Genomic DNA, 24,452 nt, shown 5'->3' on the forward strand with positions numbered 1-24,452 from the left:
TTTTTTTTTCTTTAGGCAGGGACATTGGCAATATAATAATAATAATCTTTATTTTTATATAGCGCTAACATATTCCGCAGCGCTTTACATACATTATTGTCGCTGTCCCCATCGGGGCTCACAATCTAGATTCCCTATCAGTATGTCTTTGGTGTCCACTACTTTTACAGTGATGACTTCTCTTTACCCCGGCTGATCAGACATTGATGACCTATCGTAAAAAGAGGTCATCAATGTCTGATCAGCCAGGGTCTGACACCCGGCACCCCCGCCGATCAGCAGGTGTCAGCAGCGGAAATTTCTCACGGTGCGAGTGGTGACGTCAGTAAGGCTACCGCACTTCATAGGTTGGCTTCCACAGAGCTTACCGTGGGAACCACTGCCTGTAACCTGCGGTAACCTCAATTACATCATCGCTCGTCACTGCAGCCGCGTTCTCAAGCTAAGCTCAGTGTGTTCCAGCTGGCGTGGTGAGCAGTCACTTTACTGATGTCAAAGCTCATCAAACCAGATGTAGCAGTGTTGGGGATAATCATGAGGATTACTTTGATTTTTTCTGTTTAGGTTAATAAATGGGTGAGAGGGTCGAGGAGTGTTTTTTTCAATTAAAAGACTTTCCTATGTGTGTTTGTCTATTAATTTTGACTACGGGGTCAGTAATGGGGGTGTCAGATAGACACCTCTCCATTACTAACCCCTTGACTTGATGTTAGAAAAACAGCTGACATCAACCCCAAACTATTACCCCACTTGCCAATGCACCAGGGCAAGTGAGAAGAGCCGAGGCTAAGCACCAGAATTGGCGCATCTAATGGACGCGCCATTCCTGGGGCGGCTGAGGGTTGGTGTTCTTAGTCTGGGAGGGGGTAAATATTCATGGCCCCTTCCCCAGCCTATTAATATCAACCCGCAGCTGTCTGTTTAGCCTTTGCTGGTTAGGAAAAATAGGGGGCACCCCACGCAATTGCTAAGCAAACAGCTGTGAGCTGTTAGCAACAGGCTGGGAACCTTTATGTGGCCTTTTCCCAGAATATTAACACCAGCCCCCAGCTGTCCGCTTTCCCTCAGCTGGTTAGGAAAATTAAGGGGCCCCCATGCAGTTTTTTTTTTTTTTTAATACGCACAATACACAGACAGCAGGTTCTGTTGTAGTTAGTGCTATTCCCAGGAGGTGGGTGCTGACTACAAGTGTCATCAGTATCGCCTGGTCTCACTGATTGCAGTGAGACCGGGCGACAATGATGAGCGCTGGATTCAGCACCACACTGATAATGCAGCCAGACAGCATACGGATGTTACACATGGACACGGATAGCACCGGTACTGTTTTTCCAGTACCAGAAATATCAGAATGTGTGAATGAGCCCTTACAGAGTCTTTGTCTCTCCTTTTGGGGCCTAATAGGGTTGACCTTTTCTGGCTATTAGCAAAAATGAAAGCATCATTGAGTACAGAATGTGGATAGCCCCTCTCCATAAATCTATTCCTCAACTGAAAAGGGGAAACGAGTTTACTGTTTGTGTATTAACATGTCTTAATGCATTCTAATTTATTTGAAAGCATAGTGCATCGCTATCTACTCTGCATGTTAACCTAGTGCCTGTATAATTAAGTGTCTATACATCATATCTAATTCATGTTTCAACTTGATGAATATTAACTGACTTAAAGTGTCTTTACCTACTTTATATATGGTAAAATAACAGTCCCTGGAAACTTAAGTATCTTACACTGCATATCTATTTATCTTACATATAAGATTAAGCCTGCATTCTATAGGGTGTGTAATACATTAGGCACAGATTGTGTCCATATATATTGTCGGATTCACGTTATATTAAAGCACCACTCCAACGTTTTTGGTCTTTCAGCGCTGGAGTGGCGCTTTAAATATAAGCCCTCTGCCCCTGGTCATATACTCCCCCTGCGGCGTCTTCACCGCTTTTCAGAGCCACTCCATCTTGTGACAGTAGCTTCTGACTGGCTGGAAGTCAGAAGCTAGGTCACAAACTCTCAATACAAGTCTATGAGAGCCAGGAGGAGGCTTTCATAGACTTGTATTGAAAAGTGACATCCAGGCAGCTCCATGAAACACTGGAGATGCAGGCAGGTCAGTTTTAGCTGGAGCCAGAGAGAAGCGGCAGCAAAAACGCCGGAAGGTAAGTATGAGACAGGGGGCTGGAGAATTACATTTACAGCACCACTCCAGAGGTGAAATAAGAAAACAAACGCTGGAGTGGTGCTTTAATTTTTGCCAACAGTGTCATCTACTGACTTTATTGGATTATGCCTTGATGCACTCGCTCTCTTACGGAGTAGTTTGGTGTATATATATTTGGTCTATGATAGGGACCTACATTACGGCCAGCCTAGGTTGAGTAGGGGTGCCAGTTGCGCTTGTAGGATGCCAACCTCCGTGGCAAGGCAGGGAATACTAGGAAATACATAGGGTATAAAGTTTTTTTGCACACAATTGGGTATTTTTATTTTTGTATTTATAGTAAACAATTTTAATATATAGCTATTAAAAGTTAATTTTTAAATTAGTACATTCCATGTTGAGCTCCAATAAATGGTTCCAATGGGATTTCTTCTTTTCCTCTCCTCTTTATAGGTCTATCATAAGATAAAGTAATTTACTCCCATCCCGAACCGTCTGCACCTAATCTCTCCAATTCACATTTTGGATCTCAGTGCACCCCCCTCTTCCTCCTCTACCCCTTCTTTTATTCTTGTTTTTTTTTATATATGCTTTTGCTCAGTTGCTTCTCCATTCCCCCTACCCTTCTCCTCTTATTAACCTCTCTTCCACTTCTTCTGGAAATAACATTTTACCTCCAACCTTTTCATTTTCAGGCGAGAGAAATCTTATAGTACTTACTTATCTCTGGCCTCATTTTGAGATTCTCTCTGTTATGCCAGATTTAGAGGTAATGTTCTTATTGCGCCCTGTGTTTCAGGGGCACTCATACTGTTTGCTTCCTTTCTGTGGGTTTATAAAACCCAATAAAACTTTTAATTGTGAAAAAAAATAAAGCCGAGATTTTTGTTACAGATGAAGTCGGAAGAGGATTTATGTTTACAGATCTGAAGTAAGTCCATGTAGTGGATTAGATTGAATTTTCCTGAGACAAGAACTCAAGGTGAGCACTTTGAAGGTTCCTTCTCTGTGGTTCTCAAAAAGACTTTTCAGGTTTCATTTTAGACTTTTAAATCTGTCTGAAGTCCTGTTCACATAATGCACTCGCAATGCATTTTTTGCTGCAATTTTCCAAAAAAGCAGTACAAAATGAGGTGATTTTACAGCATTTGGAGAAAACTACAGGAAAAAAAAAGTAAATCAAGAATGCATTGTGTGATCATAGCCATATTGCGTCTTCATCTAGAGTAGTATTTTCTCACAGGAGTATCTAGCTCTTTCCTTATCGTGTGTGTGTGTAGATTCATTCTGTATTGTAGTTCTTGTTGTGTTTTACCAATATCGGTTCCTTCAGTTAACCTCGTACACCACCCTGGACGATGTAAATGAGAAAGCATTGCATGAAATCAAAATAGGCACACAATTTGACAATTATGTGGCTAAACCAGAGATTGCCAAACTCTTAGAAAAGCCTGTGCAATTTATATTCACATCTTGGAAAATTTACATTTTGCGAAGCACTGCTTTAGACCATGCAGAAACCAATCCTCGTTTGTTTTTTTTCTTTAAATTTAATAGAGAAATAAACATTTGGCTCGGATTTAAAGGCACCCAGGTACTCGGTACATTTTTTTTTGTATAGTCCTTATGAAGTTTATTTGCTGCAGATGAACTTTGTTCTACATTTCTATTTTATTTGCCACTTTTTCTTGCTGGGCACTTGGCAGTCCAAAATGAATTCACTGGTTTCCTGAAATATAGAAAAACTATTAGTAAGAATAAAGTTGACGTAAAGAAACAAAACAGCTGCTTATGTGTTAGATATATCACAAGGAAAGTAACAAGCTCTCATTTAGGAATTAAAATATTACAGTTACCGTAGGTCAGGTTATTAACATACGTCAGGAAAGTAAAGGACATAAGAAAATTTCTTAAAAGAAAAAAAATATATATATATCATATTTTTTTTGGACTAAAAGATGCATATTTTAAGCTAAATAAATCTTGCCATGAAGCCTTTGCGTCTTGTAGTCTGCATCAAGGAACTCGCAAGGATATAGTTACATGCTACATTATTGCAGCCTTTTTTTTTTAATAAAAATTAAAAGCTGCCTGTTATAGGACCACTAAAAGCTATGAGATTTCAGAAATCTCATGCACACAATTGGCGTTTATTTTTTTCCTGACTGCAGCATGTCTATTCTTTCAGCGTTTTTTCACCATAGAAAGCAATGAGAAAGTGCACAACTTGCTGCAAAAAAAAAAAAGCGTCTTTCTGCTTTTTTGTTCTATGAAACCAACTTTTTTTAAACATGTTTTGGCTACAGGAGAAAAAAAAAAAAAGCAGAAAACGTGTGAACAAAGCCTAAGGGTATGTTCACATGTTGAATTTTTTTCCAGTGTTTTTTGCTGTGAAAAAAAAAAATAATAATAATACGGCATTTTACTGTCCCAGCAAAGTGAAAGATTTTGGAAAATTATTTTCTCCTTGCAGGATTTGAAGCAATTTCAAAACATCCAAAAGAATAGGAAAAAGAAACAAAATTAAAAAAACAGTGGGGAAAAACAAAACATATGTATTTCACACAGCTTTTTTCTGCCAGAATTTTCTCCTGTCAATAATGAACATGTGCACATACCCTTACAGTGCCAGACTTACCTGACTGTTCGCTTAACCACTTATTACACTAGGACATAGATAAAAGGTCAAGGGCAAGGTTCCGCAAGTTTGGGCTTGCTCACATGAGCATATACAACCCCCGTCAAAAATTATGGAATCACTGGGCTCGGAGGATGTTCATTCATTTGTTTAATGTTGTTGAAAAAAGCAGATCACAGACATGGCACAAAACTAAAGTCATTTCAAATGGAAAATTTAGGGCTTTAAGAAACACTAAAAGAAATCAAGATTAAAAATGTGGTACTCCGTAAGGGTAATTTTTTTCAGACCAAGCATAGGGAAAAAATTATGGAATCACTCAATTCTGAGGAAAAAATTATGGAATCACCCTGGAAATTTTCATTTCCAAAACTAACACCTGCATCAAATTAGATCTGCTTGTTAGTCAGCATCTAAAACAGAGTGATCACACCTTGAAGAGCTGTTGCACCAAGTGGACTGACATGAATCATGGCTCCAACACGAGAGATGTCAATTGAAACAAAGTATAGGATTATCAAACTCTTAAAAGAAGGTAAATCATCACGCAATGTTGCAAAAGATGTTGGTTGTTCACAGTCAGCTGTGTCTAAAATCTGGACCAAATACAAACAACATAGGAAGGTCGTTAAAGGCAAACATACTGGTAGACCAAGAAAGACATCAAAGCGTCAAGACCGGAAACTTAAAGCAATATGTCTCCAAAACAGGAAATGAACAACAAAACAAATGAGGAAAGAATGGGAGGAAACTGGAGTCAATGTCTGTGACCAAACTGTAAGAAACTGCCTAAAGGAAATGGGATTTACATACAGAAAAGCTAAACATAAGCCATCATTAACACCTAAACAGAAAGAAACAAGGTTACAATGGGCTAAGGAAAAGCAATCGTGTGCTGTGGATGACTGGATGAAAGTCATATTCAGTGATGAATCGCGAATCTGCATTGGGCAAGGTGATGATGCTGGAACTTTTGTTTGGTGCCGTTCCAATGAGATTTATAAAGATGACTGCATGAAGAGAACATGCAAATTTCCACAGTCATTGATGATATGGGGCTGCATGTCAGGTAAAGGCACTGGGGAGATGGCTGTCATTACATCTTCAATAAATGCCCAAGTTTACATTGATATTTTGGACAGTTTTCTTATCCCATCAATTGAAAGGATGTTTGGGGATGATGACATCATTTTTCAAGATGATAATGCATCCTGCCATAGAGCAAAAACTGTGAAAACATTCCTTGAAAGAAGACACATAAGGTCAATGTCATGGCCTGCAAATAGTCCGGATCTCAATCCAATTGAAAATCTTTGGTGGACGTTGAAGAAAATGGTCGATGACAAGGCTCCAACCTGCAAAGCTGATCTGGCAACAGCAATCAGAGAAAGTTGGAGCCAGATTGATGAAGAGTACTGTTGGTCACTCATTAAGTCCATGCCTCAGTGACTGCAAGCTGTTATTAAAGCCAGAGGTGGTGCAACAAAATACTAGTGATGCATTGGAGTGTTTTTTTGTGTGTTTGTTTTTTCATGATTCTATAATTTTTTCCTCAGAATTGAGTGATTCCATAATTTTTTCCCTCTGCTTGGTCTGAAAAAAATTACCCTTACTGAGTACCACATTTTTAATCTTGATTTCTTTTAGTGTTTCTTAAAGCCCTAAAGTTGGCATTTGAAATGACTTTAGTTTTGTGCCATGTCTGCGGTCTGCTTTTTTTCAACAACATTAAACAACTGAATGAACATCCTCAGAGCCCAGTGATTCCATCATTTTTGCCAGGGGTTGTACATCGGACAAGTGGCATGCGAGAAAAGATCGCACTGTACTGTGACCAAAGTTCGTAAATGAGTCAGTGATGATCTGCGAGTGGCGGCGTATATCAGACGAGACTTGCTAATGCGAGTCTATGGGTGCAGCCCGATTTTATGCACACATCTCAAAAGGATGTTCTAAAAAGTCATCATCATTGCATTATACAGGTTTTTCATTGAATATTGCACTCACCTCTCCAACCGTACAAATTTCCATTGTAAGGGTGTGAACTCAATATCTTTTGAACATTTTTTGCAAAGTATTCTTAGCCTGTATTATGATTATACTAGGTCACCCCTCTTTGTCCAGCTCTTTTGCTGTTTTTTCGTTTATGTTTTTAATGACAAAGTGTTTTTTCATAATTAATAAAGGCATTTTTTTTTTAACTGAATGATCTTGTTTGGGTGAAAACTGTCATTTCCATGCAGCTTTTTCTTCTACAATTCATGACTGTCTTCTTTGCATGCGTATTGCAGCACCCCTAGTTACTATCCTTGTATTTACTTTTTGTGGTGCAGACTAAACAATTGTGTGTTTTATACACACAGCATTTTTAAACAGAAGCAGACTTGCCACTGTAAATTATGGGACGTTTCAGCATTGTACGTTCATGTGCATCTATGGTTTTGCAGACATTTGCACCGGAAGAGATCCTTTCAATCAAGCATGACAGTGGAGTTTTCTGTACTTTATGAGCTGTGGGTTAACCCTGTCCTCTCTCCAGATGCAGATTGATTCTTCCTATGCAACCAGCAGCAGGGGGGCAGAGATGTTCTTAGAGTTCATAAACACAATCTTGGGACTAAAAAAAAAAAAAAAAATACAGGACAGGCATACCTAACAGAATGCTGAATTAGCATGTCTGTCCTGACCTGAAAGAGGACCAGTAACACCAGATCAAGAGTGTTTAGTTTTTGTTCCTATTTTATTCCCACTGCTCCACTGAGTATTCATTTTGTTTTTTTAAATCTGCCATAAGGTTTAAAAGGGGTATTCCCATCTCTAAGATCTTATCCCAACATGTAGTAGGTGTAATAATAATAATAATATATAGGCAAATACCTCCAATTAGAAATGTAGTATAGTTCTTCTGATTCGCTATGTCTCTTTCCTCATGTGCAGTCATTGCAGGACCTTAGGTATCCATGGTTATGACCACTGATACAGTGACAGCTAGTTGGTAGTGGTTGTAACCATAGATACCTAAGGTCCTGCAATGCCTGCACATGAGGAAAGAGACATAGCGAATCATAAGAACTATATTACATTTATAATTGGAGGTATTTGCTAACATCATTATTATACCTACTACATATTGTGATAGGATCTTGTAGATGGGAATACCCCTTTAAGGCTGCATGCCCACGATCCGAAATGGCAGCATTTTGGGCGCAACTTGCCTTCGCTGGGTTGAACAGTAGAAGCATAGTGGATGGGATTTACAAAAATCCCATACCCACTGTGCTTTCTATTCGACGCTGTGTAAACTCACCCGTGGCGCGGGTTTATGAGCTGCAGCATGTCAATTTCTGTTGAAATTTCCCCAATAGATTGTCATTAGAGGTGGTAACTCCGCATTTGTTCAATGAACACATGAGGATTTAACTGCATAATTGAACGCAGCGAAAATATGCTGTGTCCAAATTTTTATGGTCTTTAATGTAGGGGAGTTGCTCACATAGAGTAGCCTTAAGAAACGCCCACAAAGGATACTGCGACACACGCCTTTTTCCTCAAAACCCAAAAAGAAAAAAAAAGGTATACTGAAAGGTCAATAATGGAACTAAAATAAGATTAAAAAACTGGGCACTTTGGACCCGGTGACAGGTCCTCTAACTCCGCATAACAGTGGTGATTAAAGAGAAAAAAAAAGGGGGGGGGGGGGGAAACTCACCACAACTTTTACTTCTTCCACGGCTTCATCCTCCTCAAGATTTTCCCTAGAATTAACATAAATATGTTAAAATAAACTAAATATACTTCTGGTTAATTTGGTGACTTTTGCAAAAAGGTCACTTGCTCAGTCCTCTGAAAAGGACAGAGGCCCTGTATCCACTTTTCCAAAAAGCCTGGGCACCAGTGATTAGGTGGTTACCCCAATGTTATAAATAACTACTGTATCACTGTTTTATGATGGTTGCTAATTTAAATACCTATTTCTGGGCTAAAACAAGTAATGAACTATAGCTATCAGAACTGATTCACCTTCAGTGTGAATGATGCTTACCCCGGCTCAGAAATGGGCGATAAAGACCCATCTTCATCCATGTAGGAATATTTCCTCATCTCAAAGTCTTCAGATTCCCCATCTCCATCAACGTTCATGTCCTTCAGAGACCTTTTCAAGGTATTTTCATATTTTAGATCTTTTATATGGTTTAGAAATCCACCTAAAACAAGTTGCTGCATAAAATAAAAAAAACTGCATAAGTAAATCGTCCAGGTTTTGCCTGAGGGTATTGCCATGTGCTATTTAAAGATCAACAACATCAGATTTTCAGCAGTGCTTGGTCAATGTGTCAAGAAATTCTCATATGAAGAGAAGAAAAAAATATATATTACAGGGTGGTCCAAAAGTAGGTGGACAGAAAGTGTAATAAGGTTATGAAGGGGGAGATTTATCAAACATGGTGTAAAGTGAAACAGACTCTTTGGAAAATGAAAGGTGGAATCTGATTGGTTGCCAAGGGCAACTGAGCCAGTTTCACAGATCTAGTTTTCACACATAGATCTCCCCCAAATCTTTTTTCTTTTCAGATAATTCAGATAACACATAATGGCAAATAATTTAAATACAGATCAAAGAAAATGGATTTTAACAAAGTGTTGGAAATCTCAAAATGCTGAAACCATTAGAGCAAATTGGGTTGAAACATTTGGTACTCAAGCCCCAAAGAGACAAACCATTTACCGCATTCGTGACAAATTCAATGCCACTGGCTCAATCCTTAATGCTCCAAAAACTGGTCGACCCAAAACAGTCTGTACAGAAGATAATAAACAACTTGTTGCTGAAACATTTGTTCAGAGTCCAAAAAGGTCACCAGAAGAGCCTCTTTGGAATTGGGAATTTCACGAGCTTCCATCATGCGCATCCTGAAATCTATTGGGTGGAAAGCTTATCGTCCACGTCTAATTCATGGTTTATTGGAGGATGATCCAGACAGGCGGCTGCAATTTAGTGAGATTATGCTTAAAGAAATTGAAGAAAATCCAGTATTGTATTTATTAATATTTGCACATTACACCTCTTAGAGGGTGCTGAGCTCAGATATAATAGTGTCAATGTGGAGTCTGGTCTCTATTCAATCTGGAATCAATCCCCTGTAGGAATGAATGCACAGGGGCTTCTGTATTACTGACACTTGCCGGTCTTTTATTATTAGTATCTACTATAACAAAGTGTGAAATATAGTGGATAGACTGTTGTATAGCACGGCAGACATTAATTACATAAGAGATGCATTTCAAGAACTTAATACCCAAAGAGACTTGTGCAAGAAAGTTTGTTGAAGCGTAAGAGGCCGACTTCAAAGCTGTGCAAATTGTAATGGAAAACAGTTTGAGAACCTGCGTTGATAAAATTTAAGGACTTTTGTATTATTGTTCAGAATAAAATTTAATTGTCAATGTTATGCTTGTGTTAGTAAATATAATTTTATATATAAATCAAAATAAATGTTATTATTTTCTGGCCACCTACTTTTGGACCACCCTGTATATCAGCAGAACTCCAAAGCCAACACTCATTTCTACAGCAGATGTGCTGTTGGATCCACAGTAGGACTAGTCCCACCGTCACTCAATGCAGCTAATCTGTGATTATTCTATGTGGTATGTAGCGCATTATGCATATTTAGCATGTTTTTATCCGACTTTATGTGATTGAAGCATCTCATTTTCTCTCACTGGATACATGATGTGAGTGAATGTAGATTTAAAAGGGTATATCCAGGACTTTAGCGAAAAACAAAAATTGTGGCTAAGCACTAAAAGGCCAGCAAATGCAACTTACCTGCCTGGGGTGACCGGCGCCATTCTTCCCCAGCACAGAGCAGTCACAGACCGTTCCTGCCGAGGATTCAGCATCATCTGCAACATGAGACTGGGCGTAACTTCTGATGTCATTTTGATTGACCACCGGTTCCCCTTTACGCAGCGGAGATCCGGCTGTTAATCACAATGACGTCAGAAGTCCCGCCCCGTCAACAGAGCAAAACGGAAAAGAAGTCTACGCTCTTTAGACGTGACGTCAGCAGAGGATTCAGAATCCCAGCAGGAGTGGTCTGTGACCGCTCTGTGCTGGGGAAGAACGCCGCCGGGCACAACAAGTAGCCTGTTAGTCCTTAGCCACATTTTTTCTTTTTAATAAAGTCCCGGATATCCCCTTTAAGCACAAAATCTGCACAACTTAATGTATTCCACAAGACGGTTCCCTGGGCTCAACTATTCTACTGTGAACACAGGTCAAGTTCACTCAAAAAGGTAGATTAGCAGACATGTAAATACACGGCTCAAAAAAATAAAGGGAACACTTAAACAACAGAATATAACTCCAAGTAAATCAAACTTCTGTGAAATCAAACTGTCCACTTAGGAAGCAACACTGATTGACAATCAATTTCACCTGCTGTTGTGCAAATGGAATAGACAATAGATGGAAATTATTGGCAATTATCAAGACACCCTCAATAAAGGAGTGGTTCTGCAGGTGGGGACCATAGACCACATCTCAGTACCAATGCTTTCTGGCTGATGTTTTAGTCACTTTCGAATGTTGGTTGTGCTTTCACACTCATGGTAGCACGAGACGGACTCTACAACCCACAGAAGTTGCTCAGGTAGTGCAGTTCATCCAGGATGGGACATTAATGCGAGCTGTGGCAAGAAGGTTTGCTGTGTCTGTCAGCGTAGTGTCCAGAGGCTGGAGGCGCTACCAGGAGACAGGCCAGTACACCAGGAGACGTGGAGGGGGCCGTAGGAGGGCAACAACCCAGCAACAGGACTGCTACCTCCGCCTTTGTGCAAGGAGGAACAGGAAGAGCACTGCCAGAGCCCTGCAAAATGACCTCCAGCAGGCCACAAATGAGCATGTATCTGCACAAACTGTTAGAAACCGACTCTATGAAGGTGGTATGAGGGTCAGACGTCCACAGATGGGGGTTGTGTTCACAGCCCAACACTGTGCAGGACATTTGGCATTGGCCACAGAACACCAGGATTGGCAAAGTCGCCACTGGCGCCCTGTGCTCTTCACAGATGAAAGCAGGTTCACACTGAGCACATGTGACAGACGTGACAGTCTGGAGACGCCGTGGAGTGCGATCTGCTGCCTGCAACATCCTTCAGCATGACCGGTTTGGCAGTGGGTCAGTAAATGGTGTGGGGTGGTATTTCTTTGGAGGGCCACACAGCCCTCCATGTGCTCGCCAGAGGTAGCCTGACTGCCATTAGGTACCGAGACGAGATCCTCAGACCCCTTGTGAGACCATATGCTGGTGCGGTTGGCCCTGGGTTCCTCCTAATGCAGGACAATGCCAGACCTCATGTGGCTGGAGTCTGTCAGCAGCTCCTGCAAGATGAAGGCATTGAAGCTATGGACTAGCCCGCCCTTTCCCCAGACCTGAATCCGATTGAGCACATCTGGGACATCATGTCTCGCTCCATCCACCAACGTCACGTTGCACCACAGACTGTCCAGGAGTTGGCGGATGCTTTAGTCCAGGTCTGGGAGGAGATCCCACAGGAGACCATCCGCAACCTCATCAGGAGCATGCCCAGGTGTTGTAGGGAGGTCATAAAGGCACGTGGAGGCCACACACAATACTGAGCCTCATTTTGACTTGTTTTAAGGACATTACATCAAAGTTGGATCAGCCTGTAGTGTGTTTTTCCACTTTAATTTTGGGGGTGACTCCAAATCCAGGCCTCCATTGGTTAATAAATTTGATTTCCATTGATTATTTTTGAGTGATTTTGTTGTCAGCACATTCAACTTTTTACAGAACAAAGTATTCAATGAGAATATTTCATTCATTCAGATCTAGGATGTGTTATTTGAGTGTTCCCTTTATTTTTTTGAGCAGTGTATATATTATATATACAAACACTTTTTTGTTTGAAAAATGTCACATTCAATAATAAATGGAAAACGTCAGCATTGGGAGGATTAGTGTAACGCTGACGTACAGAACTAAGTAGGAAGACGCAATTAAGCTAAAATGTGGTTCTTAACTCCATAATGTCATAAATCAATTAAAACTTTTTGGGAGTAAATACAGATTGAACAAGCAACAGAACAAATTGTGTCCATTTGGCTTATCAGCTCAAATTTGTAAAATTACGGCATGAACTACACTACGAAATGTGTTGCGCAATACTGAGGTAGCAGATTTCCTGCGTTGTCACGTTGCAACCTGTGAAAGTTACAGATGTCTCCAAATGTGTTGGATCTTCTTTCGCTGGTAGCAAGTGACTCACTTTCTGTAGATGTTAATGCCAATTGGTTGCGACTTGGCCATTTATTTAAAGTATAAATCAAAGCTATAAAATAATTTCGCAACAGCAACCTACAAACAAGTTGCACAAATGTCTTTGGTCACCAAACTTGTAGAGAATTTCTGTCACGGGACATTTCACCGTAAAGCCCCAGCCTAAAGCAAGAAGGCCTATATCTTCCTTTTGGGTAAATAATCTGGAATGTGAAAAAACAACTTAAAATGTTTAACTCCTTCCCGATATGGCCATTTTCTGTTTTTGCCTTTTAAATTCCCCCCCCCCCTCTTTCTTCAGAGAGCCATGACGGTTTTATTTTTTCGTCAACATATGTCATGTACAGCTGTCACCCGTGGGGCGGCGCTATTCACATATTCCTCTGTGCCGCTTAAAAGCGCTGAGGAATAAGGCCAATTAATGACCGCCGTGAAAAGGCGTATCGGCGGTCGTGAAGGGGTTAAAGGAGCTCCGTGATGGCAGACAAGGAGGTCTTCAACAGATCCCCGGCTGTCATAGCAACCCATCGGTGCCCGCAATTGTGACTCATGGGCACCAATTAGGGCATAGAATGACAACTCCATATCAACGCAGGTTAACAGCAATGGGCAGAGCTCTGTTCCATGAGTGGCTGCTCGAGGCAGATGATGGCTGAATATCACAGCCATCATCTACCAGCAAAGATGTAACTGTACGTCATATGTCGCTAAGGGATTAAAAGTGCTGTTGCATCTGCAGAAACAATTCTGAGCCCCACTCTATGAGCCAGAGCTGGTAGAAAGAGTAACTCCTTGGCTGACTAGGCAAGACCATGTGTTGCATGATGACCAATAATTTCAGTGGGTAACATGTAATATTTCAGTGCCTCAGCAGAAAAAAAAACAGCAACTGCCTCCAAAGACTGTCGTTTCTCTAACCCCAACCAAACTGTTCTACCAACTGATGAAATTTAAAATTTTTGCAAAAAGATTTGACTAAAATAAGCGAGTCAGAACCTTACCTCATATGCAAAATACTGTTTGAATGGTAGATACTTTGATGGTGTACAAGGAAATGGAATTCCTTTATCAATCATGCGCCTTTTTCGCTCTTCCAAGGGAATGGAATAGAATGATCTGCGGACGGTATCCCTCGGTGACTTGCTTAGCTTGGCTGAGGGCTTTTTTTTCTTAGTTTTTTGTTTTTTCCGCTTGCTACGTTTTCGAAAGGGATTTTTCAAATACTCTATTTGCTGGGTCAACGTGAGGTTTCTTGATGACAAATCTGAGACGGTTGAATCATCAGAAGTAGAACTCAAGACAGGAGTTCTTGTTTGTTTTTTCCTAGTCCTGGTGGGGAGACAGCTGACCGCATCCTGGAACAAACTATTGTATAAAAAATATAGTCAGCAAAGAAGGAAGTTGTGAAAAAAAAAAACAACTTCATAAGAATTGTAGGAGGAGAACAGATCCATTTGTGAGAAGGCGAAGACTGTCTCTAAGGCAGTGTTCATACGATCAGTATTTGGTCAGTTTTTTACCTCATTATTTGTAAGCCAAAAGTGCATAAGTGGTGCACAAGTTTCTATTATACTTTTCCTCTGATCGTTCCACTCTTGGTTTTGGCTTACAAATACTGATGTAAGATACTGACCAAATACTGAACGTGTGAACGTGGCCTAAAGCGAACATTTATTATTATTATTTATATAGCACCATTGATTCCATGGTGCTGTATATAGGAAGGGTTACATACAAAATGCAGATATCACTTACAGTAAACAAACTAACAATAATAGACTGGTACAGAGTAACACGAGAAACACAGGAATGACCAATCTTTTACGGTGTCCTTCTGTTACTGTAGCAGGTTCTATTAAAATACCTCCTACTACTAACTTACTCCTACTACTAACGTACTTATTGAGAAAGACTGTAAAGAAATCAGATAGTCTTACCTATCATCATCTTCACTCGAGCTGGCTGTGACGGAGAGGTTTTCACTTCCTTGTATCGAATCGCAGTTAAGAGCCTGGATGCGGAAATAGTTCCCACTGCTTTCACCAGAGATTTGATTTACCTCACATTCAGCATGAGAATCAGCCTTTTGCAGCACCACTGAGGAGTCCATCTCTCATCCTGATGAAGAACAGAATGTTACATTATACAAATGTGTAACCATTGCACAAATTCTTTGGGTTTGTCCTCCTATCTACAGGTGTAGCCACTTCTTGCAGAATATTGGTAAATAAAGGCTGTAGTGTCCCCAGAGTCTGGGGTCTCTCTGGGGTCTCCGATACCGGGGGTAGCAGAGATCCTTCAGAACATGATCAGGGCTGGTTTTTATGGTCCCTGATCACATGATCGCCATTATTCAGTGAATAGCGGCGATCACAAAAAAAAAAGTGTGCCCACAGTTATAATCATTTTTCTCTCCTCTGACATGTAATACATGTCAGAGGAGAGAGAAATGAAGCCCCCCCTGGTATCTCCGCGGTCCCCCGTCATCTTCCTGAAAAAAAAAAAAAAAATGGTGGGTGCATACACAGTGCGCCCGCCAAGATCTGCCGGCTGGTACCTTGCAACAATAGGGAATTTTTCCTGTTGATCACTGTGATTGCGTCCATCACAGTGATCAAAAGCAAAAAAATAGTAAATCAAATCCCCTTTTGTCACCCCTTTAGCTAAAAATTATATATGTATATATATTTATATATTTTTTTTTTTTCCCATTCTTTACTGATAGGGTTGGGATTTTTTCAAAAGTAAAGAAAAAAAAAAAAAAAGACGACGATATGGCGACTAGTGTTTAGCCCAAGTGCTCGCTACTTGAGTTTGCATGGGGTGCTCGGGTATGCACTGAGTATCGCAGGTGCTTGAGTGACATGCTCAAGTCTCCGCCCCATATGTTTGGCGGCTGCCATACACGAGCGATCCCCGCATATTTTTTTTGGGCGTCTAACAGCCACAAAATATGTGGGGCGGGGACTCGAGCATGTCTCACTAGCACTCGCGATACTTGGTTTATACTCAAGCAACCAATGCAACGTCGAGTAGCGAGCACTTGCACTCCAGACTAATGACAACTTATTCAATATGATGACCTAATGTTATCAAAGTTATGTGTTGTAAGTCTGCGTTCAAAATGTTCACTATACCCCTTGACAAAATCCTTGAGGGGTCTAGTTTCCAAAATGGGGTCACTTGTGGAGGGTTTCCACTGTTTAGGCACATCAGGGGCTCCCCAAACGCGATATGGCGTCTGCTAATTATTCCAGCCAATTTTGCGTTCAAAAAGTCAAATGGCGCTCGTTCCCTTCCGAGCCCTGCCATGCGCCCAAACACTGGTTTTCCCCCACATATGGGGTGTCGGCGTGCTCAGGACAAATTGCTCAACAAATTTTGTGGTCTATTTTCTCTCGTTACCCTTGTGAAAATAAAAAAATTGGGGTCTGAAAGTTGCTTCAGTTCCTGTGAAGCACATGAAGGGTTAATAAATTTCTTTAATGTGGGTTTGAGCACCTTGAGGGGTGCAAGTTTTTAGAATGGTGCCACTTTTGCATATTTTGTTGCAAAAAGTGTGCTGATGTCAAGCAGACATGTGGGAAATGTTATTTATGAACTATTTTGTGTGACATACGGTATCTCTCTGATATAAGGGCATAAGAATTCAAAGTTTTAAAATTGCAACATTTTCGCCAAATTTCTGTTTTGTTTTTTTTTCAGAAATAAACGCCAGTCATATCGAAGAAATGTTACCACTATCATGAAGTACAATATGTCTCGAAAAAACAATCTCAGAATCAGGGGGATCTGTTGAAGCGTTCCAGAGTAATTACCTCATAAAGTGAAAGTGGTCAGAATTGTAAAACTTGACTTTGTCATTAAGGATATAATTGGCTCCGTCACTAAGGGGTTAAAAATCAGCTCCAGCTCTCACTCTGCTGGTTAATACAATTTCAGTGGATTCCACACAATTTTTTTTCAGAAATGTATTCATTAATTAAATACATGTACAGTAAGTCACAGTGACTCCCTGGTGCCTAGAAATGTACTACTAGAAATGTAGTATAGTATTTTTGATTCGCTATGCCACTTACCTCATGTGCAGGCAATACAGGACCTTAGGTATCCATGGTTACGACCACTAACAACTAGCTAACTAACTGTGACTTTATCAGTGGACGTAACCATGGATACCCAAGGTCCTGCAATGCCCGCACATGAGGAAAGAGATAGCAAATCAGAAAAAATATTCTACATTTCTAATTGGAGATATTTGCTAATATTACTATTATTACACCTACTACATATTGGAATAGGATCTTGGAGATAGGAATACCCCTTTAAAGCTTTGATGAATGACTGGACCGGAGCATTGGTGGAGAGCCTGCACTGGACTAGGGAGGACCAGTACTTATCTGTCACTGATTAACAAGTATGCAATCCACTTTTCTTAAATTGGAATACCCCTTTGGGTATGTGCCCACGATGCGTAATTCTTGCGTATTTTGTGCGGAAATTTCCGCAGCGTAAACTCATGAAATACGCATGTTAGCCCTCTGCCATGGTCCCCTATGGCATTCTGCAATTGTAATGCCCATGCTGCGGAATTTTCCGCAGCGTTTTTGATGTGCGGAAAATTCCGCAGAATGTCAATTCTTTGTGCGTTTACGCATGCGGAATTGCCATCTACAATGCAGTAGAAAACGCAAGGCAATTCCGCATGTGCAAAACGCGCGAATTACGCGCAAAAAACGCATGCCATATTCTGCATGCGTTTTTCCAGGAAAATTTCCGCATCGTGGGCACATACCCTTTAAGAGGAAAAAACCACGATGCCAGTGTGATCACAGCCTAACTAACCTCACTGACACTATGCTTCCACTGAGGAAAAGACATGTGAGCAGCTAAACTTTCTTCAGAGTTGTGTATGAATAGAGAATGGCATGTGGACAGCCTGACATATCATCAGTTAGTAACAGATCCATTACAAATGGAAACCATAAGTTATGAACAGATTCCTGTTCAATGTTAAAAATATAAGAATTAAAAAGGATCCAGTTACTATCTGTTTTTCTGGCTGGACACAAAAAAAAAAGTTCTACAGCTAAAAAACTAATTGCAGCTAGAAATAAGTCAAATATAAGACACATGAGGATACTTCTGTTCCCATGCAAAGGAATGATCCTGAACAGAAACATTTTATTTCTAGTTTTGATATCAAAACAGATCCAAAAATAAAAGTAACTACTGGACATGTGAAGAGAGCCTAATCCTTACAATGGGGCCATCACAGGATGGATGTTCCTGAATACGCTTAGTAAGGAGCTGTTCACATCTGAAGTTTGGAATCACATTTCTATGTTCTGGATCTCTGTCCCTAAAATAGAAGTCATATGGAAATTGGATCAGTTTCAAAACAGAACCAGCAAGACCCAAGTGACTATCTGGACTGGAAACGTAACAAAATTCCTAAGCGCAGGTGTGAACGCAACGGAGGCAAAGCCTTCACCCACCAGGGGGCGCATCATAGCACATAGGTTTAGAGCAGGTAATGGATGGCTATGCTGGCGCAGACACGGACATCCCTGGCTCACTTCGAGCTGTCACAGCCTGGTTGTCTACCTTCAACCCCAATTACAGCCGGTAGGGGGCAGACAGGAGCCAGGTAATATCACGTGTAAGAAAGGCCGATCCTTCCCGACTACCAAGTGTAGAGTATACACTGACCAAACAGCACATTCTAGTCACCACACGCCTGTGCCTACACGGCTGCCCAGGGCCACACATGGCCGGAGTACTGAACTGCCACAAGCCAGCGCTGTAATTTTACCTTCCACTTCCCATGCAGGAGACATTTCCTTGTAGCCACGTGGGTGTGCTTCACCAGAAGGCTTCATAAATATGGCGCTTGGTTCCAGACTAGTAGCTTCCTTCCTTCCCAGTGCAGGAGCTGCTGATGTCAGGCATGTGACCGTATGTGGGCGGGGCTTAGTGCGCCTCAGAGGACTGGGGAGCGAGCTCAGGTCCTCCTTTACGTAGGGTGAGTGCGGGATCTGTGTGCTGCCCCTATTCTGTATGTGGCACAGTACGGCTGTAGAGATAAGATAAGTGCTTACATTGTCCTGCCTCCGTGCTGGCGCCCAAAGCCCACCACTGCCCCCATACACATACAGGGCGCCTGTGGACTGCAGCAGGCTACCAGGGAGCCACCACTGCCCTCATACGCATACAGGGCGCCTGTGGACTGCAGCAGGCTACCAGGGAGCCACCACTGCCCTCATACGCATACAGGGCGCCTGTGGACTGCAGCAGGCTACCAGGGAGCCACCACTGCCCTCATACGCATACAGGGCGCCTGTGGACTGCAGCAGGCTACCAGGGAGCCACCACTGCCCTCATACGCATACAGGGCGCCTGTGGACTGCAGCAGGCTACCAGGGAGCCACCACTGCCCTCATACGCATACAGGGCGCCTGTGGACTGCAGCAGGCTACCAGGGAGCCACCACTGCCCTCATACGCATACAGGGCGCCTGTGGACTGCAGCAGGCTACCAGGGAGCCACCACTGCCCTCATACGCATACAGGGCGCCTGTGGACTGCAGCAGGCTACCAGGGAGCCACCACTGCCCTCATACGCATACAGGGCGCCTGTGGACTGCAGCAGGCTACCAGGGAGCCACCACTGCCCTCATACGCATACAGGGCGCCTGTGGACTGCAGCAGGCTACCAGGGAGCCACCACTGCCCTCATACGCATACAGGGCGCCTGTGGACTGCAGCAGGCTACCAGGGAGCCACCACTGCCCTCATACGCATACAGGGCGCCTGTGGACTGCAGCAGGCTACCAGGGAGCCACCACTGCCCTCATACGCATACAGGGCGCCTGTGGACTGCAGCAGGCTACCAGGGAGCCACCACTGCCCTCATACGCATACAGGGCGCCTGTGGACTGCAGCAGGCTACCAGGGAGCCACCACTGCCCTCATACGCATACAGGGCGCCTGTGGACTGCAGCAGGCTACCAGGGAGCCACCACTGCCCTCATACGCATACAGGGCGCCTGTGGACTGCAGCAGGCTACCAGGGAGCCACCACTGCCCTCATACGCATACAGGGCGCCTGTGGACTGCAGCAGGCTACCAGGGAGCCACCACTGCCCTCATACGCATACAGGGCGCCTGTGGACTGCAGCAGGCTACCAGGGAGCCACCACTGCCCTCATACGCATACAGGGCGCCTGTGGACTGCAGCAGGCTACCAGGGAGCCACCACTGCCCTCATACGCATACAGGGCGCCTGTGGACTGCAGCAGGCTACCAGGGAGCCACCACTGCCCTCATACGCATACAGGGCGCCTGTGGACTGCAGCAGGCTACCAGGGAGCCACCACTGCCCTCATACGCATACAGGGCGCCTGTGGACTGCAGCAGGCTACCAGGGAGCCACCACTGCCCTCATACGCATACAGGGCGCCTGTGGACTGCAGCAGGCTACCAGGGAGCCACCACTGCCCTCATACGCATACAGGGCGCCTGTGGACTGCAGCAGGCTACCAGGGAGCCACCACTGCCCTCATACGCATACAGGGCGCCTGTGGACTGCAGCAGGCTACCAGGGAGCCACCACTGCCCTCATACGCATACAGGGCGCCTGTGGACTGCAGCAGGCTACCAGGGAGCCACCACTGCCCTCATACGCATACAGGGCGCCTGTGGACTGCAGCAGGCTACCAGGGAGCCACCACTGCCCTCATACGCATACAGGGCGCCTGTGGACTGCAGCAGGCTACCAGGGAGCCACCACTGCCCTCATACGCATACAGGGCGCCTGTGGACTGCAGCAGGCTACCAGGGAGCCACCACTGCCCTCATACGCATACAGGGCGCCTGTGGACTGCAGCAGGCTACCAGGGAGCCACCACTGCCCTCATACGCATACAGGGCGCCTGTGGACTGCAGCAGGCTACCAGGGAGCCACCACTGCCCTCATACGCATACAGGGCGCCTGTGGACTGCAGCAGGCTACCAGGGAGCCACCACTGCCCTCATACGCATACAGGGCGCCTGTGGACTGCAGCAGGCTACCAGGGAGCCACCACTGCCCTCATACGCATACAGGGCGCCTGTGGACTGCAGCAGGCTACCAGGGAGCCACCACTGCCCTCATACGCATACAGGGCGCCTGTGGACTGCAGCAGGCTACCAGGGAGCCACCACTGCCCTCATACGCATACAGGGCGCCTGTGGACTGCAGCAGGCTACCAGGGAGCCACCACTGCCCTCATACGCATACAGGGCGCCTGTGGACTGCAGCAGGCTACCAGGGAGCCACCACTGCCCTCATACGCATACAGGGCGCCTGTGGACTGCAGCAGGCTACCAGGGAGCCACCACTGCCCTCATACGCATACAGGGCGCCTGTGGACTGCAGCAGGCTACCAGGGAGCCACCACTGCCCTCATACGCATACAGGGCGCCTGTGGACTGCAGCAGGCTACCAGGGAGCCACCACTGCCCTCATACGCATACAGGGCGCCTGTGGACTGCAGCAGGCTACCAGGGAGCCACCACTGCCCTCATACGCATACAGGGCGCCTGTGGACTGCAGCAGGCTACCAGGGAGCCACCACTGCCCTCATACGCATACAGGGCGCCTGTGGACTGCAGCAGGCTACCAGGGAGCCACCACTGCCCTCATACGCATACAGGGCGCCTGTGGACTGCAGCAGGCTACCAGGGAGCCACCACTGCCCTCATACGCATACAGGGCGCCTGTGGACTGCAGCAGGCTACCAGGGAGCCACCACTGCCCTCATACGCATACAGGGCGCCTGTGGACTGCAGCAGGCTACCAGGGAGCCACCACTGCCCTCATACGCATACAGGGCGCCTGTGGACTGCAGCAGGCTACCAGGGAGCCACCACTGCCCTCATACGCATACAGGGCGCCTGTGGACTGCAGCAGGCTACCAGGGAGCCACCACTGCCCTCATACGCATACAGGGCGCCTGTGGACTGCAGCAGGCTACCAGGGAGCCACCACTGCCCTCATACGCATACAGGGCGCCTGTGGACTGCAGCAGGCTACCAGGGAGCCACCACTGCCCTCATACGCATACAGGGCGCCTGTGGACTGCAGCAGGCTACCAGGGAGCCACCACTGCCCTCATACGCATACAGGGCGCCTGTGGACTGCAGCAGGCTACCAGGGAGCCACCACTGCCCTCATACGCATACAGGGCGCCTGTGGACTGCAGCAGGCTACCAGGGAGCCACCACTGCCCTCATACGCATACAGGGCGCCTGTGGACTGCAGCAGGCTACCAGGGAGCCACCACTGCCCTCATACGCATACAGGGCGCCTGTGGACTGCAGCAGGCTACCAGGGAGCCACCACTGCCCTCATACGCATACAGGGCGCCTGTGGACTGCAGCAGGCTACCAGGGAGCCACCACTGCCCTCATACGCATACAGGGCGCCTGTGGACTGCAGCAGGCTACCAGGGAGCCACCACTGCCCTCATACGCATACAGGGCGCCTGTGGACTGCAGCAGGCTACCAGGGAGCCACCACTGCCCTCATACGCATACAGGGCGCCTGTGGACTGCAGCAGGCTACCAGGGAGCCACCACTGCCCTCATACGCATACAGGGCGCCTGTGGACTGCAGCAGGCTACCAGGGAGCCACCACTGCCCTCATACGCATACAGGGCGCCTGTGGACTGCAGCAGGCTACCAGGGAGCCACCACTGCCCTCATACACATACAGGGCGCCTGTGGACTGCAGCAGGCTACCAGGGATGCCTCCCTATCAGTAATACCGCCACTCCCTTAAAGGGAACCTGTCATGTCATTTATAGCATGTAAACTGTCCCCAGTGTGGTGTTAGTGATGCAGTGTGCATCACAGGCTGACTGCAGCGGCTCTGGCACATGCGCACACAGTGAAGCTGTGGAGTTACACATAGCTTTGCTGCGCACGTATGGGGAGCCGCTCGTCACGGCAAGGCTCCCAGATCGACAATACGTGAGTGCGGCTGGCCAATACACACTGCGCAAGCGTGGCATTTAAGCTCTGATTCTAGTGATGTCGGCGCAAACCTGGGAACAGAATTCAAATGGTGCGGGCGGCACCAACCCTGACTAAACGCCATGAAGCACACCCCTATGACTAAACGAGCAGGTATGATCTAACTATACAAAACGCTTTTTATAAAAGATAACAGCGCCGATTTTAATGAAAAAAGCGTGTTAGTGATGCACATTGCATTACTAATACCCAGGGCTGTGGAGTCGGTAAGCCAAACCTCCGACTCCTCAATTTCCATGACACCGACTCCCTCATACACGGCTCATGTTTAAGTGATAAATTTACTGTAGCACAGATTCATCTCAGCTAAGAGTCTAGACCAGGCATGTCCAAAGTCCGGCCCGCGGGCCATTTGCGGCCCGCGGTCCGGACTAATAAGGCCCCCAGGTATCCAGCAGCATGTACCTTGCGGCCGCTGCCGCTCTCGTCGCCACCGCCGCTCTCGTCGCCACCGCCGCTCAGTACTCCGGCGCAGGGAGAAGAGCCGAAATCTCGGACATCGCGAGATTTCGGCTTTCCTTCTCCCTGCGCCGGAGTACTGAGCGGCGGCAACCGGCCAGCCAAGATCTCGCGACGTGCGAGATCTCCAGCCCCCAGGGGTTGTAAGACGTTCAGAGGTCAGATAGGCTGAAGACCTCAGCTTAGTTGTGTAAAATTATATAAATAATATATATATTAAGTTATATATAAGTCCCTGCGCCACCTTACACCTCCAGAAAGGTTAGGCCAGCAGGGCTCTCACACAAGCTTGTGGTAGCAAGCTGTCATACCCTTCATTAACCCCTGACTGCCTGTCACTGTGCTATAATTCCATTATCTGATGTGCGACTGTTGCACAGCTTGCTATTCTCTGCCTGTGTTATAAAGCATATAGCAGTATCTTATTTTTGCTGTTCCACCCTCTGCGCCTTTTAATCTCTCCCCTTCTGGCCAATTTTTATAATGGCAACTACAAATAAGAAACGAAAAGTTGACAGTGAGGGCCGCCGCTTCCAGGACAAGTGGAAAGTAGAATATTTTTTCACTGAAATAAAGAATCACTGTGTTTGTCTGATATGCCAAGAGACCGTTGCTGTTTATAAAGAATTTAATGTCAAGCGACACTATCAGACGAGACATAGCACATACGACAAGCTAACAGGGCACGACCGAAGTGAAAAGTATAAGCAACTTGAAGCTGTTTTATTGTCACAACAGCGATTTTTTACAAGAGCCCGTGAGTCAAATGAAAATGCCACAAAGGCGAGCTATGAGGTGGCAGCGTTAATTG

General features: G+C 45.0%; 2 protein-coding genes across 6 annotated transcripts in view; one reads left to right on the forward strand and one right to left on the reverse strand.

Moving 5' to 3' along the window:
• Window positions 1–2,478: 2,478 nt before the first annotated feature.
• On the reverse strand, window positions 2,479–19,081 carry TAF1D (TATA-box binding protein associated factor, RNA polymerase I subunit D). The gene is made up of 6 exons (XM_073665153.1): window positions 18,921–19,081; window positions 15,043–15,223; window positions 14,107–14,470; window positions 8,842–9,017; window positions 8,509–8,554; window positions 2,479–3,890 (listed from the first exon to the last, which is right to left on the reverse strand). Exons 2-6 carry the CDS (start codon window positions 15,213–15,215, stop codon window positions 3,828–3,830), a joined length of 822 nt encoding a protein of 273 aa, XP_073521254.1. The 5' UTR covers window positions 15,216–15,223; window positions 18,921–19,081; the 3' UTR covers window positions 2,479–3,827.
• Window positions 19,000–24,452, forward strand: part of CUNH11orf54 (chromosome unknown C11orf54 homolog) — a 41,469-nt gene continuing 36,016 nt past the window's right edge. For 2 of the 5 annotated variants that reach the window (XM_073665148.1, XM_073665150.1), the window contains exon 1: window positions 19,000–19,130. The gene's annotated coding sequence lies outside the window, so the exon portion shown is untranslated. The remainder of the gene's footprint in view (window positions 19,131–24,452) is intronic. The other 3 variants (XM_073665149.1, XM_073665146.1, XM_073665147.1) reach the window with 3 other exon arrangements.

The sequence above is a fragment of the Phyllobates terribilis genome, unplaced genomic scaffold (genome assembly GCF_046119375.1).
Source record: "Phyllobates terribilis strain yellow unplaced genomic scaffold, ASM4611937v1 Scaffold_2__4_contigs__length_985480577, whole genome shotgun sequence".
NCBI lineage: Eukaryota > Metazoa > Chordata > Amphibia > Anura > Dendrobatidae > Phyllobates > Phyllobates terribilis.

Excerpts from the sequence above, each read along its gene's own strand:
- TAF1D (XM_073665153.1), bottom strand. The coding sequence starts at position 15,215 with ATGGACTCCTCAGTGGTGCTGCAAAAGGCTGATTCTCATGCTGAATGT. Across the intron at positions 8,555-8,841 it reads TCGCCCATTTCTGAGCCGGG|GGAAAATCTTGAGGAGGATG; the intron begins GTAAGCATCATT and ends TGTTAATTCTAG. Across the intron at positions 3,891-8,508 it reads TGGAAGAAGTAAAAGTTGTG|GAAACCAGTGAATTCATTTT; the intron begins GTGAGTTTCCCC and ends TCTATATTTCAG.